Below are 18,964 nucleotides of genomic sequence, written 5' to 3' on the forward strand. Positions count from 1 at the left end.
TTCAGTGCAATCCTTATAAAAATCCCACCTGGCTTCCTTGATAAATTGACAAGCTGATCTGAACATTCATATTTGAATACAAGGGACCTAGAATAGTCAAAACAATCTTGAAAAAGAACAAAGATGGAGGACTCACATTTCCTAAATACAAAACAGTACACTACAGTAGTCAAGATAGTATGATAGTGGTATAAGGATCAATGGATCAATGGAATAGAACTGAGAATTCAGAAATAAACCCTCAGATTACAATCAATTGATTTTTTAAAAATACATTTATTTATTTTTGGCTGCACCGGGTCTTTGTAGCTGCACGTTCTTTCTCTAGCTATGGCAAGCGGGGGCTGCTCTTCGTTGCAGTGTGCGGTGTTCTCATTGTGGTGGCTTCTCTTGTTGCAGAGCATGTGCTCTAGGCATGCGGGGTTCAGTAGTTGTGGATGCAGGCTCAGTAGTTGTGGCTCACAGGTTCTAGAACGCAGGCTCAGTTGTGGCGCATGGGCTTAGTTGTTCCACGACATGTGGGATCTTCCCGGACCAGGGCTCAAACCCATGTGCCCTGCAGTGGCAGGTGGATTCTTAACCACTGCTCCACCAGGGAAGCCCTACAGTCAACTGATTTTTGAGAAGGGTGTCAAAACGATTCCATAGGGGAAGTAATAGTCTTTCAACAAATCATCTTGAGACCACATTTTCACATGGAAACGAATGAAGTTGGACCCCTACATCACACCATAAACATAAACTCAAAATTGATCAAATACTTAAATATAAGAGCTAAAAAGTATAGAACATCTAAAAGAAAACATGGCTGTAAATCTGTGAAACTTTGGATTAGGCAATGATTTAGATATGAAACTAAAAGCACAAGTAATAAAAGAAAAAATATATGAATTGTTCTTTATCAAATTTAAAAAACAATTTTGTGCTTCAAAAGACACTGGTGAAAGAAAGTGAAAAGAGGACTTCCCTGGTGGCGCAGTGGTTAAGAATCTGCCTGTCAATGCAGGGGACACGGGTTCGATCCCTGGTTTGGGAAGATCCCACATGCCGCAGAGTAACTAAGCCCATGTGCCACAACTACTGAGCCTGTGCTCTAGAGCCTGCAAGCCATAACTACTAAGCCTGTGCACCACAACTACTGAAGCCCACGTGCCCTAGAGCCCACGTGCCACAACTACTGAGCCCACATGCCTAGAGCCCATGCTCTGCAATGAGAGAAGCCACCACAATGAGAAGCCCACGCACCACAACGAAGAGTAGCCCCCACTCACCACAACTAGAGAAAGCCCATGTGCAGCAACAAAGACCCAATGCAGCCAAAAATTTTTTTTAATTAAAAAAATAAAAATAAATAAACAAAAAATAGAAAGTGAAAAGACATCTCATGGAATGGGAAAAAATTTTGCAAGTCATATATCTGATAAGGAACTTTCATCTAGAATTATATAAAGACCTCTTACAACTTAACAGTAAAAAGACAACCCAACTTAAAAATGGACAATATATCTGAATAGACGTTTCTGCAAAGAAGATATATACAGGCCAATAAGCACATGAAAATATGCTCAACATCACTAGTCACCAGGGAAATGCAAGTCAAAACTATGAGATACCACTTCATGTATTAGGATAGTTGTAATAAAAAAGACAGATAATAACAATTGCTGACAAGGCTGTGAAGAAATCAGTACACTCATACACTCCTGGTGGAAATATAAAATGGTGCAGCCTCTTTGGAAAACAGTCTGGAAGTTCCTCGAACTGTTAAAGCCGTATAACCATACAACCCAGCAATTCCACTCTTAGATATATATACCCAAGAGAAATGAAACTATATGTCCACAGAAAAATTTCATGAATGTTCATAGCATTATTAATCATAACCAAAAAGTGAAAACAACCTAGATGTCCAGCAACTAATGAATGAAGGAATGAAATATAGTATACATACAACAGGATACTATTCAGCCATAAAAAGAATGAAGTACTGACACAGCTACAACATGGATGAACCTTGAAAACATCTGTGAAAGAATGCAGACAAAAAAGACAGCATATTATATGATTGCATTTACATTAAACATATTGAATAGGCAAATCTATAAAGACAGAAAATAGATTAGTGGTTGCCTAGTGTTGGAAGGTATGGGGGAAGCAACCCCAAGTAATTAAAGAATTGTGTTTGAAGTCTCAAAAAATGTGGGCAAATGAATTTTGATATGCTCATACCATAGACTATTATTATAGAGTAGTCTTCCCTGACTCCCATATTTTTATTATAATTGATATATTAATTAAACTTATGACTTGAGCTTCTTTTTTATTCACTGCCCAAACCTGAATTATTTCAATCCATTTAAAAATAAAAGTGATAAATCTTAGTTACCCTGGTTTAGGAAATATTTCTTAGATAGGATGTAAAAAGCATGAACCATGAAAGAAAAAAAATGATAAATTGATTTCATCAAAACTAAAAACTTTTTCTCTTCAAAATCCACTGTTAAGTAAATGAAAAAGCAAGCTACAGATTGACAGAAAATAGTTGCTGACCATATGTCTAATAAAGGACTTGTATCTTGAATATACAAATAATTCATGACACAATAAGAAGGCAAATAACCCAATAAGGACTGGTAAAAGATTTAACAGATACTACACCAAAAATTATATGTGAATGGCATAACAAAACAAAATAGAACAAAAACCCACATGAAGAGATGCTCAACATCACTAGTAGATTAAAACAGTGAGATGTAAATTAAAATATAAATAAAATGTAAATTAAAACAAGATGATACTACACACTTATTAAAATGGTTAAAATTTTTAACTGAAAATATTAAGTGTTGGCAAGTTTATGGAACAACTGGAACTCTCAAACATTGATGGTACATATCAATGTTCTTATAAAGTTAAAGATATACTCAGCATATGACCCAGATATGACTTTATTTACCCGAGAGAAATGAATACCTGCTTATACAAAGAGCTGCACTTGAATGTTCATAGTAGCTTTATTCATACTGCCAAAAAATGGAAACCACCCAATGTGCATCAATTGGTGAAGGGATAAACAAATCAGAGTATTTCCATACAATGCTGTATTACTCAGAAAGAAAAAAAGAATTAGATAATCTACTGCTACACAGAACATCATGAATGAATCTCTAAAGAATTATGTTAAATACAAGAAGTCTTACATAATACATTATGTACTGTATGATTCCATTTATATTAAATTCTAGAAAAGTTGAAATTTTTGTGGACAGAAAGTAGATTAGTGGCTACCAGAGGCCAGGGCCAGGGATTGGGGAAGGGGTTGATGACAAAAAGGCATGAAGGAACTTTTTTTTTTTTGGCTGTGCCACACGGCATGTGGGATCTTAGTTCCCCAACCAGTGATCGAACCTGCATCCCCTACATTGGAAGCATGGAGTCTTAACAACTAGACCACCAGGGAAGTCCCTGAAGGAACTTTTTGAAGTGAAGGAAACATTCTAAATCAGCTTGTGGTAACAATCACATGATTGTATACATTTTTCAAAAGTCATCAAATTGTACACTTAAAATTGGTGAATTTTACTGCATGTAAATTGTACCTCAATAAAGCTGATTAAACAACGCCAATAAAAATTTTAAAAGATTCTAGAAAAATAGGAGTTACATTAGCAAAGTTTTTAAATCGTCCCAAATCCCCACATAAATATAGAGCAAGCAGCCAGTAAAACCAAAAACCTATTGGCAACATTTAAGTAAACCTGGATGAAACAATTTTATGGGCTCAATTGCACCTCCCCTCGAATTCATATGTTGAAACCCTAACTCCCAGTACCTCAGAATGTGACCATATTTGAAGACAGGGGCTTTAAAGAGATGATTAAATTAAGATGATTAGTGTGGGCCCTAATCCAGTCTCTTCTTATAAGAAGAGGAAATTTGGATACTCTGAGAAACACTAGGGAAGTACTGGCCCAGTGGAAAGGCTATGTGGGGACACAGTGAGAAGAGGTGGCCATCTGCAAGCCAAGGAGAGAGGCAGGAAAAGACTTCCTGACATCTTGATCTTGGACTAATAGTAACCAGAACTGTGAGAAAATAATTTTCTGTTGCTTAAGCCACCCAGCTTGTGGTAATTTGTTATGACAGCCCCAGCAAACTAATACAGATAACATACCCATTAATCCCCAAATAAAAGCAGATAGGGAAAAATCATAATGCAATACCTGCATGGTAAATCTGTGCATCTATGAAGAAGGAAGCCAAGCAAAGTAATTGGACATCTGAAGTAACCTGAAAGCAAGAGAACACCAAAACATACTCACTGGAAAGCAGAGTGGGCCAAGTTGAGAACAACAGCTGAAATGGGATGCAGCTTTGCACACACCAATGGGAGAGGAGTGCAAGTTGTCCACGACGGAAGATCTGAAGGGGCTTGTGAAGCTTTGTCTGTGAGAACTTTCAAAGTAGACAGCCCAAATTTCTTTCCAGGAGAAAGTTCCTCCCTGAGGAGAAAATGCAAAGAATGGGGAATCATAATTGAGCTGGACAGGGAAAACAGAATCGAAGTCAAGGTCCAGATAAAAGTGGGAGGGAAGAAGAGAGCAATTAAGTGTCAGAAAGGCCATATATGTGTGTGTGTGTGTGTGTGTGTGTGTGTGTGTGTATTTCTTTTTCAACACTGTGTGAAGCCTACAGAAACAGCTCTGTAGGTATAAATAATTACCCTGAATCAAGCCTCCTTCTAAAGTGGTTCAGGGAAACTACTGTATAAAAATAAGTAACAGAAAGGTATCAGACCAACTCCATAAAAGTTACTATTTTAAAAGAGAGAGAGAGAATAAGGAATACAATAACATCCTTACAGACAATGAAAGCATATCAGAAAGATCAAAATTGGAACCGACTATTTCAAAATGAGCTAATAGTGCATTTAGAAAATGATACAAAATATGAAAGAACAATATAAATTAGAATGAAAAAAATTCAGAAATGGGGTACTAACTCAGAAAAGAATTAGAAATAAAAGTCATTTCAGAAATAAAGACTCTCCTTAAAAAGCTAAAAATAGAACTACCATATGACCCAGCAATCCCACCCCTAGGCATATACCCAGAGAAAACCATAATTTGAAAAGATACATGCACCCCAATGTTCATTGCAGCACTATTTACTATTTACAATAGCCAGGACATGGAAGCAAACTAAATGTCCATCAATAGAAGAATGAGTAAAGAAGATGTGGTACATATATACAATGGAATATTACTCAGCTATAAAAAGAACAAAATAATGCCATTTGCAGCAACATGTGGATGGACCTAGAGATTGCCATACTGAGTGAAGTAAGTCAGACAGAGAAAGACAAATATCATATAATATCACATATGTAGAATCTAAAAAAAAGGGTACAAATGAACTTATTTACAAAACAGAAGTAGAGTCACAGATGTATAAAGCAAAACTTATGGTTACCAGGGGATGGGGGGCGAGGGATAAACTGGGAAATTGGGATTGATATATCACACTACTATATATAAAATAGATAACTAATATGGACCTAGTGTATAGCACAGGGAGCTCCATACTCTGTAATGGCCTATATGGAAAAAGAATCTAAAAAAGAGTGGATTTATGTATATGTATAACTAATTCACTTTGCTCTACATCTGAAACTAACACAACATTGTAAATCAACTATACTCTAATAAAAAATTTTTTTTAAAAAGGAAAGAAAGACTCAACTAGAAGGAATACAACAATGACTAAACCAAGAAATGCCTAAGAGAAAAATAGAAGGTAAAAATTAGGAAAATTTCTAAAATTGGAAAGAAATGAAGAAAGAAATTTAAAACGACTTGAGAGACAGAGAAAAATATTGGAGACAGGCAAAGAAGATCAAATATATTAACAGAAGTTCCTGAAGAAGAAAACAAAAGCAAAGGAACAGAATACTAAAAACTTAGAATAATAATAATAATACTGATATAAAAAAGATTTGCAACTGCATATTGAGAAAGTAGATGGTGTACCTGAGAATATCAATTAAGAACAACAAACTACAAGTCATATTAGTAAAATTACTTTAAAGAAAAGAAAAAAATTATTTGGGCACCTAGGGAGAAATAAATATAAGTGACTTTTTTTTTGGCTGCACTGCTTGGCATGTGGAACTTCCCCAACCAGGGATCAAACCCATGCCCCCTGCATTGGAAGCATGGAGTCTTAATCACTGCACCATCAGGGAAGTCCATAAGTGACTTTTAAAGGGAAAAAAAAATGTCAGGTTATCATCAGACATTTTGACAGTAAATACAGTATATTTAGAAATATAAAATGGATTAGCATATTTTAAATACTCAATGAAAGAAAATATGAGCCAAATATTTTATACCCAGCAAAACTAAAAAACAGTTATTAACAGATGAGTATGGAGAAATATTGTAGGTTAAAAGAAACTTAAAAGACGTGTCAAATTAAAAAAAGCAGTAAGGTAAAACATAGTGTTTAGAGATGTACAAATGGATAAATTATAAAGAAACACAAGGAAGAAATAACACAAGGAAGAAAAGTTAGGAGAGTGGTAGTGGTTACTTTTGGAGACAGGGCAAGGTAATGTTTGGGACAGAACATGTGGAGGAATTTCTGACTTATCTGGTAAATTTCTATATTTTGACCTGAGTGATGGTTACAGGGGTATTTGTCTTATAGCAATTCATTTGGGTATATTTTTGTGGTTTTTCTGTGTGTGTTTTATTTTTGCAATAAAAAAAGATTTAAAAAAACAACAACGATGAACAACAGAGTCTCAGGAATTATAACTTTTCTCCTCCTTCACAGCATGTAAACATGGAGGGGAAAAGTCAGTGCTGTTGAAAGCCACTCAAGCCTGAAAACATTTGTATTTGCTGGAAAACTGTTCCAGTTACACAGAGAATGAACAAACACTGGAATTCTAAAAGCATAAGATATCATGCCTACTAGCCCTCAAGCATATTTAGAGTCTGAGTAGACAAAGCCTGTATGGGACAGGAATTCAAGCCCTGAACATGGTTTAAGGTAATCTCCAACAGGTACCCCTATCTTCCTGGCGGAAGTAATATTAATTGTTTCTTGATCTCAGGGAATCTTCACAAATAATTATTTTCAAGGTCAATGAGAAGCATGTGGTAAAAGAAACTAAGCCCTCAGTGAAACAAGGTATTATGAAAGAGAACCAGCAGAAACACAAGATAGTGACAATAGGCCTTCATTTGAATCATAGATACAAGTTACCAAAGAACTTTGCTTATGTTTAAACCTCGATTTTATTTCTTAAAATATGTGTAGGGATCTATAAAAATTACAGATTTGAAAAAGAACAAAGTAAAACTTTCATATGGGAAAAGTACAATAACCGAAATTAGATATTTATTGTACAGGTTGGGCACAAAATTGGACAAAACAGAAAAGAGAATTACTTAACTGGAAGAAAGATAAAAATACACAGAATCTATCACAGAGAGACAAAATGAGGCTATATATAAAAGAGAGTTTAAAGATATGCCAGATAGAGTTGGAGTTGCAACTAAACTTCAATATTAGAAGAAACAATAAATGAACAATTTCCAAAGATGATGACAGTCTCTAAACCATTGACTCAAATCCTTCAACCTAGACCCATTATGGAGAAACTGCATAAAATCAAAGACAATGAGAAAATCTTAAAACAGCAAACAAGAAAGGATAAATTACCTTCAAATTAGCCATTAGACTGACAGCTGACTTTTCACAGTAGCAATGAAAGTTAGGAGAGTGGAATGTTAGCTGAAATAAAATACTATCCACTGAAATAAAATAATAATGAGACATAGGGAAAATGATCCCCAATGGAAGTGTTGAGAAACAAGCAATATAGGAATTATGGGGGCAAATGTAAATGAACATTGACTATAAAAAATTATGTCTATGAGGTTAAAAAAAGATAATAAATATGCAAGAAAACAATAATCTACATTGGTATATGGGTGGATAAATGTAGCTAAAGTACTCTAAGTATGTTCTATTGTCATGGGAGCGAATAAAGATATGAACTGTTTTAGACCTTGATAGGTTTTAGTATTCATGATATTTTCTGAAGTAACCCTTAAAGCATAGAAATAGTATGTAGAATTTCCAATAATAGAGGTAAAAACAAAACGACAATTTTTAAAATCATGAAGAAAACAAAGAGGAAAAAAAGAATATAGAATTGGCAAAATAAACAAAAGATTAAAGGTGGTAGATTTAAAGCTAAATATATCAGTAATTACATTGAATAAATTAGATCTAATACTCTATTTAAAAGACAAAGAATGTCATATTGAATTTAAAAAATGCAACTATATTGTGTTTAGAAAACACATCTATAATTTAAGGATACAAAAAGTTGAAATTAAAAAAATTGAAATTTAATTAATTGAAATTAAATTATATCATACAAACAATAAGCAATTCATGTAACTATACTACTAGCAGACAACCTAAACTTTAAGCCAAGATGCATTAATAGAGATACCTGTTTGAAGATCTTGTCTGATGTAGTTATCTTGCAATAGTGTTACTTTTCTCATGCTCCCCTCCCCTTATATCGAGACCATAAATTATAATCAAATCTCAGCATATTCTGAAAGTCAAACCTAAGTATCAAAAACATTGTCTAAGGATAATGTAGAGAATATATGAAGAAATACTTTCACCAGTGGACTCAACAGTGATTCCAATACAATGTAAAGTGAGCCTATAACTTGGCTATTTAGAGTTCCTTGTGACCCTGGACAACAGACCAAAGGCTGGGGTGGAAGAAGAAGAAGGGTGTAAGCTGGTGTTTGCCAGGCTGATTGATCCTGGCTCTCAAGGGAAAGACAGATTTGAAATTTCCAAATGGAACATGGATAGAACACAAAGATTCCCCTGGGTCAACTCCTACTTCTAAATCATTTCCAGTAGTAAAAGTTAATAGAAAACTATAATAACCAACAAGGATTCAGATCCTTTTTTCATAAAGGCTTAGGTCACTTTACCTATAAAAACTCCCCAATCTACTAAATTAAAAGGGAGTGTGTCACAACTGTCATTTACAGAGAAGAAGACTGGAGCATCTATCTAATTTATATATACCTATATATTATGATTACATTTCTTTTTACTCGTTTTCTTCTATGTAGGTTGTTACCACTTAAGACAAAGTTTACGGAATGTCTACAAAGGATCCTGACAGAGAAGAGGTATAGACATTACCCAGCACATTTTCAGTTGAGTGGGGGAATGGCCATATTATTTTAAGTGAGGTTTTCATTTTCAGCTGTGGGAAGAATTATGTATGATTAATGGGATGCCATCTTATAAACGCTGGCCATTCATTTGGCTGCCCAGTTCATGTGTACACTTGCTATGATGGGAAACATCCGTCTTTAAGAAGCAGAGGCTGGGGGCTTTCCTGGTGGCGCAGTGGTTAAGAATCCACCTGCCAATGCAGGGGACACGGGTTCGAGCCCTGGTCCAGGAAGATCCCACATGCTGAGGAGCAACTAAGCCCGTGCACCACAACTACTGAGCCTGTGCTCTAGAGCCCGCGAACCACACGTACTGGAGCCCACCTGCCACAGCTACTGAAGCCCGCATACCTAGAGTCCGTGCTCTAGGACTCACAAGAGAAGCCACTGCAATGAGAAGCCCACGCACCGCAACAAAGAGTAGACGCCACTTGCCACAACTAGAGAAAGCCCACGCACAGCAACAAAGACCCAACGCAGCCAAAAAAAAAAAAAAAAAAAAAAAAAAAATATATATATATATATATATATATATGTAAAAGCAGCAGAAGCTGATCCTCACTAATCTGAAAATGTATCTGTCTCCCCAGCAGCTAATGCACAGGGATGGAACCTAGGCTTCAGCACTCAAACACACTCCTCTCCAAACAGCAAGCTGATAGTACAAAGGAACAAGGACTGTGGAAATTCCATCTGGGTGATGGGTAACCCCAGGTACACAGGTGGCAGTAGCAGGAACATCCAGAGCCCAGCACCCATGGTGTCAGTAGTGTAAGTTGGGGATTCTGTGTACAGCAGCAGCAGTGGTGATCTCACCACACAAGCTCTATGTCATCATTTGGAGCATTGTTTCTGGTTCTGTATCTTTGTTCTTCAGCACATTAAGATTTTCCATGAGCAACTCAAAACCATTTGAATGAATTCTTTATCCACTCAAATTAATAAAATGTAAAACATATTGACTGTAACTAATGTGTTTTCATTAAAATTAGAAATAAAACAAAAATGGCTATAGAAAAATTTTTTGTGGGTGATAATTAGCTATAACTCTCTCATCCTGATTTCTGGACTGATTGAGAAATAGGTCATTTTTTTGGTAATGCTTTATTGAAAGAGGCAGCTTGAACCTGGAGTTAAAATGCATAACCTAATACTTCATTCAAACTCTAGATATTGGGACATATACCAGCAGAGGAATGGGTCTGCAGAGTCAGCATAGAGAATCATAGCCTGCCCCAGGAAACATGAGAAATTCAGGGTCAAATAAAGGGAGGTAATTTATGTGTTTTAATACATTTCACCAAGGTAATAAATCATTTCTCTTATGACACACAAACAAGAGTAGGGATGAAAACAGGAAGCAGAAATTATCCTCAAAATCCAACTCTTCAGCCTGTAAAAATGGGGAAAATCTGTTAAAAAAGAAGTCCTGCTCAAAATCCACTGTCATCCGGTCTACAACATGAAATAAGACAAGAAAATAGGTGTAATACTGTGAGATGGGTATATCTTTTATCTGCACATTATAAAAGGTCAAAAGAATTTATCTCTTTATAATCAATACCCTAATAAAATATGTTAAACTTTCAATTATTACTAGCATATCTTAAGGACTATATATTATATTTTATGTACATTATAAAGATATTAGAGAGTAAGGAGGATGAAGAGCTCTCAAAGAAATTTCAAGACATACATATATATTAATGAATATCCAGTCAGTGTCAATGATGCATTCATTTGGGATACTCTATATTTAAACTTAATAATTCAAAATATAATCCCAATGAGGACTTACTGGAACTGGATTAAAAAACATTTTAATTCTAATGAAGACACATTTGTCTTTATTTTCAAATAAAAACTATGTAATTATATGTATTTTTATTTACAAGTAGTAAGTTACTGAAAAGTATAAATCAAAGATTGCTGGCAAATAGGTCTGAGGATATGAGCATTTAATATATGAAAGATAGTATTTTAATTCAGTAGAAGATGAATAGTTTAATAGTTCAATACTTTAATAATTGTTTCTGGCATAATTGGCTTTATTTCTGGATGAGAACAAGCCAACATACTATATCACACCATATATAATAATCAATCCAGATGGATTAAGTGTTAAATCTGTGTGTGTACACACCCACATAAACACATATATGAAAACCTGCACTTTTTTCCTTTATCCTCTTGTCCTCTGAAATTTTCTATAAGCAATACTTTTCTAAGAAACATGGAATACATTGGAAATGTTTTGGGAAACCTATTTTATAGAAATAAAGTAAATAGACAAGAATATAATATATGAATGTTTATTGCAGCACTAATTTTAAATGGCAAAGGAGATAATATGAAATATCACAACTGGGGAAATACTGTAGTTGAGTAGGTATTGGTATAAGCATACTGTGGAATATACTGTAAGCATTAAAACAACTAAGTTCAATCATCATTTACTGACTTGAAAGAAAATCCAAAATGTACTGTTGAATGTAAAAAAGCAAATTACAGAGAAATGTATAAAGTATCATCCATTTGGGGGGGTAAAAAATACTAAAATAAGTTATTTGTGTTACTGTTTAAGCTTGAAGAAGTATATGGGGGAGATACACGAGGTTTAGACATTACTCAGAAGGAAATAGACAAAGGGGAAGGGAGTGAGAAATGGAGAGGAGCAGAGATAATGTTTTTTTCTTTTTACTGGCATTGTTTCATTGGTTCAAGTGCAAATGCATTACTTCTGTAATTTTAGATGAGGAACTCAATAAATGACTTTAAAATGACAAAAGAATATAAAATTTCACTTAGTTCTCATTTTAGTGTAATGCAGAATATTAGAATAAAACAGCCTCGTCTTTACTAATTCTACCATCTGCAGATATGTTGCTCACTCTACTTATCTCAAATTGATTATTAAATATTTTACTTCTTCATGCCTCATAAAAAATAAAGTAGCTCAATGTTTTGTTTTGTTTTTTAAAGTCCTCTAATATGGGATCTAAGAAAAAAGAAAGTGGAGCATAGAAGGACAGATCTATAGTAACTTTGGATATATGGATTTTCCTTCCACAGAATGGTACCATTCAATGTAGGAAGCTGCTTGCTGAGCATGAAAATTGAGGCACAGTAAAGGCCCATCTCAAACACTAACCTAAACCTAAACAAAGCTAAGCTGTGGGACTTTTTTTTTAAACTTCAGGATTTCTTAAGAAATTTTAGTAGGCTTCCACACTATAATGGCAGAGGTGAGTAGTTGCAACAGAAATAGTATGACATACAGAGGGTAAAATATTTATTTTCTGGCCCTTTACAGAAAGTTTGCTGACCCTTGGTCTAAAACAGAATGCATAATTCCAGTGACATATTTTCTGCTAGAGTGATGGTCTGGCTAACCTATTTTTCTCAATAGGTTAACTCTTTATTCTTATTTTCAGCTGCATGTGTATACAGTTATATAGCTCAAGAATGGGATTACAACATATAAAATATACCCTAGTTTTTAAATGACATGATGCTGAGAATAAAAAACTGCATGTAGAAAATATGGGACTGGATCAAGTCCTTAAAAAAAAACTGTATTTGGAGCTTAGCTACTTTATCTCTGAAAATACTTTTCACATCTAAGAAATTCCAGGTAAATTATCTTGTATTTCACTATTCCCCTGCCACCCTTAAGTCTCCTTGGGGCTAAGGGATTTGCACTATTAAAAACTCCTCCTGTGAGCCTTTTGCACACTCACTGCTCTAGTGTCCAGAACAAAAGTAAGCTATGGGTCACTTGCTACTTGCAGCGTCAATATATCTTTGGTCCATACCATGTTTAAAAAAGAACCAAACAAAACCCTAGCTGCCATTTAAAAAATCAAGGGCTATCACACACTGAAAAAAATGTAGATTTCTGGATTTTCCCAAAAGTCAGAAGAGCTGGCAAAAGAAGGCCTGCATTTTCTCATAGCACTCATTAGCTGGAACTGGGCACTGGGGATCTTCTTCAGTTACTGTCCCAATGCAGGTTCATTTCTGTTCATTTAATAGATACCTACAGTTTGCTATTTTCTTTAGTATGCTTGTATATATCTTCATGGATGACCCTGAAAAATAGCTTCCTGTTTGTGTTCTCCTAATCCTTATCTAACATCAGGATTATGTTAGAGTATGTTATGAGATGTCTACTTCTATATAACTAATAGTTCCTTGAATACTTGATAAAGTCTTTCCTGTTCTCATCACAAAAAAAAACATTCTATAAGTATGCATGGTGGCGGATGTTAACTAGATTATTATGCTGGTCATTTTCCAATGTATACAAACATCAGATTATTATGTTGTGCACCTGAAACTAATATAATGTTGGTATCAATTATACCCCAATTTTTTTAAAAAAGAGTTCTGCCTGAAAAGAAATTGGGTTTGATGCTTCATTAGTAATAGCTACTATATCTCACGCTAAATTTCCCCTTTTACCTGTGTTTATGAGTCTCCCAAGAGTTTAATTCTCTTTGAGTCAATACTGTAATTTTTATTTTCCTACAAAATAATTTTGTTTAGGTTTTCAAATGTATTGGAAGTACTGTATTCAGTATAACATTTAAAATCAGTCACTATAAGGTTTCTCTTTATGTACATATGCATATTCATTTTCAAACATAATGCTGTTTGTCTTTTCATATTTTTTAATCAGTGTCACCAATGTCTTGTCTATATTATCATGTCTTTATATTAGGTATTATATGATGTAGTGAAAAGGATACCAATCTGAATACAGCCTTTCCTACTCATTACACACATTACTTTCCCCACCAACACCCAGGATTACTTCATGTTCCATAGGAAGTAAGTGATAATGGAAAATTTCTTAATTCATTACCTTCAATGGGTCTTTCTTCAATTATCTGTCCTGTCTGATGTTGAGTAAGGTCTGTAGAAACAGTTGCTTTTCAACAAATAATACTAATAATGACAACGATGAATACAATTAACATGACCAACATTCTGTGGGTATCTATTTATTATATGACAGGCACAATTCTAAGCACTTTGTGTCTCTTTATTTGATCCTCACACAAAATTATGAGGTAGGTATTATAATTATCCCCATTTTATAATTTCTACCAAAACATATATGTATAAAAACATAGAAAAATGCTCAGGAAGGATAAATACTAAACAAGGAGGGATATGGGTACAAGGATAGTTGTCAAAGACCTTACTTGTAATGTTTAAACCTATTATAAGGAAAATATATATTGAGGCATTATTTCTGCAATTAAAATAAAAGACATGACACAAAGATATACCTAGGGAGAATGCCCGTCAGGGCACTGTGTATAATGGCAAAAACACTGGAGGAAACTACAATGTCTATCAATAGGGATTTGATGAAATGATATTACAGCAACACAAGGAAAACACCATGAAGATAGTAAAGGATCTCTATTTACTGAGTGGTAAGTCATTACATGAACGTTTCTACAACAAGAAAGTCTAAATTTTGTAAAGAGCAAAAGGAATAAGCTATCTTCAAAAATAAAGAGGTCACTGCTCTTGGGTATTAAAGGTATCTTAAAAATAAAGATATTTTATAAACCATGATATACACAGATGGACTTTACAGTTATATAAATTTAAATGGATTAAAAGATTAAGAATATTACAACTATAGACAAATTGGGGGGAAAATAAAATGAAAATCACAGGATTACATTTCAGCATGTATTCTCTGATGTTTAAGATAAGGTTAGAAAGGTGCCAGAAGTGCTGTTGTCATTTTGAGTATTTACTAGACTGAATTACCTGATGGCAAGGGAAATAGGGGCTTTTATTAAATGGCTTCCAAAACGTATTCTACTCATAGGGTGTTTCTCCTACATGATTTTTCTTGGGCTGAACAAGCTGTAGTCAGCAAATAAGATGTTTCTACCTTATTCTATTTAGAGGGATTAATATAGAGATAAATTCTCTTTTGTTAAATAGTTGATGTTAATAGTTTTGAGCTGTAAATAAAAGCATTTGCACACATTTCATATATTCTATGTTTTATCACCAGTACAAATTTTGATGTTGAATCAGCTGTGAGTCATAATTAAAGGTCTTCCCACATTCCCTATATTCATAGGGTTTCTCACTAGTATGAATTCTATGATGACTAATAAGTTGTGAACTCTGAGAATAGGCTTTCCCACATATCTTACATTCATAGGGCTTCTCACCAGTATGAATTCTCTGATGTCGAGTAAGGTCTGAACCAGAACGAAAAGCCTTTTCACATTCCTTACATTCATAGGGTTTCTCACCTGTGTGGATTCTCTGATGTTTAATAAGTTGTGAGCTCTGACTAAAGGCATTGCCACATTCCTTACATTCATAGGGTTTCTCCCCTGTATGAATTCTCTGATGTTGAGTAAAGTTTGAGCCACTACTAAAGGCCTTCCCACATTCTTTACATTCATAGGGCTTTTCACCAGTGTGAATTCTCTGATGTCGAGTGAAGTTGGAGCCACTACTAAAGGCCTTTCCACATTCCTTACATTCATAGGGTTTCTCACCAGTGTGAATTCGGTGATGTCGAGTAAGGTCTGAGCCACAAATAAAGGTTTTTCCACATTCCTTACATTCAAAGGGTTTCTTGCCAGTATGAATTTTCTGATGATGACTGAGTCTTGAGGGATGTCTAAAGGCCTTTCCACATTCCTTACATTCATAGGGTTTCTCAACAGTATGAATTATCTGATGGGTGGTAAGCTGTGAGTCATGTCTAAAGGATTTCCTATATTCCTTAGTTGCACAGTATTTCTCTTTATTACTAATGATTTGCTGTAATGTAAAGGATGGATGTTGACTAAAAGTGGGCATGCCTTCATGGGTGAATATCAGTTGACTGAAATGTCCCTCCTGAGAGCCATGTTGTTTCTCAAACTGGCCATTACATTCCCAATCATCTCTGAAACTAGAGCACTGAAGGTCATGTCTTGTAAGTCTTTCCATTATCTCCCACTGGGCTGACTCTATTTCATAAATTTCCTTCTTCAGAAATAATTTCTTGGTCTCACATCTTGACTCCAGGACTGAAAGAAAATATGAAAGCAATCACTCACATTTTTCTTGTTTGGGAGAAATAAAACTTCAATTAAAATGGGAGAATTAAACTGAAATTTTTAAAAATGGACAAGAAAAGAAGAGTGAAAAGAGATGACATAGTAAGGTGAGGACAGTAAGTAAGCCACTGGTTTCTAAACGTTGCTATAAATCAGAATTACTTATGGGAGCTTGCTAAATATACAGATGCCTTAGACTCCCTTGTTACAGGATGGCTCTAATCATACATACACACAACATCTCACATCATATGCAAACACACATATAAAAGCGGCGCACAGCATGAACTGTAAATAAGGGGAATGATCATACCACTTAATAGGGTGGTTGTCAGGATTAAATGAATATGTCTAAGGAAGAATGTTCAGGGGTTGGCAAACTATGTACTGCAGCCCTGCAGTCATTTTTATAAGTAAAGTTTTATTGGAACACAGCCACATTTATTCACTTATGTATTGTCTATGGCTGTTTTTGAGCTACAGTTGCAACAGAGACCACATTGACTGCAAGCCTAAAATATTTACTATCTGGCCTGTTGAAAAGTTTGCCAGGCCCTGGTTAGATCTGTATTGTCCATTACAGTAGCTACTAGCATATATGTCTATTTGAATTTAACATAATTAAGATTAAATAAAAATTCAAATTCAGTTCCTCAGTGACAATATCCACATTTCTAGTGTTAGAAATAGCCAAATATGGCTAGTGTCTACCATACTGGAAATCACAAATATCAGACATTTCCATCATTGCTGAAAATTCTAGATTAAGTAACTAGAGGCTTAGGTTCTCTTCAACCAATGACAGAGAAATAGAAGGTGGTAATCCAGATGGGAGAGTACCTTAAGAAAAGTCAGGTGCTGAATGAACCTAGCATGAGTGTTATATAGGGAGGATTTTCTGTGGCTCGATATGGTATATGCTTGGGGTTTGATGAAAATACTATGCCTTGGAATTCTGTAATTCTGAACTTAGGAAAAAAGAGGAGAGGACTTAACAAGTGCACAAGCACTGTAGTAGTGATGACCAACTGACAGGAAGGGCATTTGTAGGTTCAAAGAGAAGTGAAAAGAATATAATGGGAGGCAGTGTATTGCTATTGAAAGATCAGAGGTACAAGATTCAGTTGTATGAGTTTTGAACTCAAACTCAGTTAATTACAAGCTTTGTTTCCTTGGGCAAATTAGTTCATCTTTCTGAGTCCCCAACTGTCTGTCTATATGACAGGAATGATAACTAACTCTTATAATCATTGTGAGGACTGGGAATACTATATGAAAAAATACTTGGTATTAAATAATTATTTAGTATTTGGGAGATAATATTATGGAAGAATTTCCATATAAAAATATGGATGTTAGGCAAGTGAAGTGTTTTGAAGACCACACTATGGACCCAGAGGAAAAACCTCAAGCCAAAAAAGTGAAGATCATTCTAGTACCATCTTATTCATCTTACTCTCATATAATTATTTAGCAAATACTGTTTAATATTGTTCCTAAATATATCCTGACACTCTTCCCTTTATGTTCAATATAATACCTAATATGAAATATCTCTCCCTTGGAATACTGGAATAGCCTCCAACCTAGTTTCTCCACTTGAGGTTTGTAGTCTTGAATCCATGTCACTAGAATGGCATTAGCCTGCCAATGCTCTGCTTAAAATCCATTGGTGGTTTCCTTTTATTGCTCTTACAATAAAAGCCAAACTCCTGAATGTGGTCTACAAAACTCTGAATGATCTTGTTCCTGCCTGCCTTTCAACCAAATCTCACACTATGCTCCATTTTGGTTTCTAAGCTCCATCCACATTGGTCCTATTTTATAGTTCTTCAAATGCTCCTAATTATTAGTCCCTGTTTAGATCTTTCTAGGTACTTTTCCTTATGTATAGAAGGTATTTTCTTTTACTCTTTGCCTTGGTAACTATTACTCATTTTCCAAATCTCTACATAAAGATCATACTTTTTGAGGTCTTCTCTGATCCTATGACCAAATTACACCCTCCTTGTAATTATATTTTTAGCACTCTGTTCTCTTCCTTAACAGGATTTTCATAATTTGTAATTACATACTTATTTATGTTCATTTACTATCTTTTCCTTCAATAGGTCTTAAGTTCTGTGAAGGCAAGGAAAATGTCTATTGTCTTCATCAATGTGTATCCAACTCTGAGCATGGTACATGGTACATATTGGAAGATCAAGTATTTACTGACTGACTCAATAAGAAAGTATTTAAATATATACTCCTTAATGAAAAATGTCTAAAAATTTCCTCTAGGGAAAAAGGACAGGGACTTCCCTGGTGGCGCAATGGTTAAGAATCCACCTGCCAATGCAGGGGACACAGGTTCAATCCCTGGTCCGGGAAGATCCCACATGCCACGGAGCAACTAAGCCCATGTGCAACAACTACTGAGCCTGTGCTCTAGAGCCCGTTGAGCCATAACTACTGAGCTCAGGTGCCACAACTACTGAAGCCCACACATCTAGACCCTGTGCTCTGCAACAACAGAAGCCACTGCAATGAGAAGCCCACACACCGCAACGAAGAGCAGCCCCCGCTCGCTGCAACTAG

The 18,964-nt window shown here is 35.1% G+C and overlaps 2 protein-coding genes across 10 annotated transcripts in view; both read right to left on the bottom strand.

The window, feature by feature from the left end:
* ZFP82 (ZFP82 zinc finger protein) overlaps window positions 1-18,964 on the bottom strand; it is an 86,132-nt gene that overhangs the window by 41,831 nt on the left and 25,337 nt on the right. The window contains exons 3-4 of one of the 2 annotated variants that reach the window (XM_060288811.2): window positions 4,385-4,502; window positions 4,224-4,290 (exon numbers count right to left, since the gene is read on the bottom strand). The gene's annotated coding sequence lies outside the window, so the exon portion shown is untranslated. Of the gene's footprint in view, window positions 1-4,223; window positions 4,291-4,322; window positions 4,503-18,964 lie in introns of both variants that reach the window. The other variant, XM_060288812.2, reaches the window with a different exon arrangement.
* Window positions 14,709-18,964, bottom strand: part of ZNF260 (zinc finger protein 260) — a 210,170-nt gene continuing 205,914 nt past the window's right edge. For 7 of the 8 annotated variants that reach the window (XM_070044170.1, XM_070044171.1, XM_070044169.1 and 4 more), the window contains one exon: window positions 14,709-16,354. In XM_070044170.1, coding sequence (XP_069900271.1) covers window positions 15,330-16,354 — 1,025 coding nt within the window. In that variant the 3' untranslated portion in view covers window positions 14,709-15,329. The remainder of the gene's footprint in view (window positions 16,355-18,964) is intronic. The other variant, XM_070044176.1, reaches the window with a different exon arrangement.

Source organism: Globicephala melas, chromosome 19 (assembly GCF_963455315.2).
Source record: "Globicephala melas chromosome 19, mGloMel1.2, whole genome shotgun sequence".
Lineage (NCBI taxonomy): Eukaryota > Metazoa > Chordata > Mammalia > Artiodactyla > Delphinidae > Globicephala > Globicephala melas.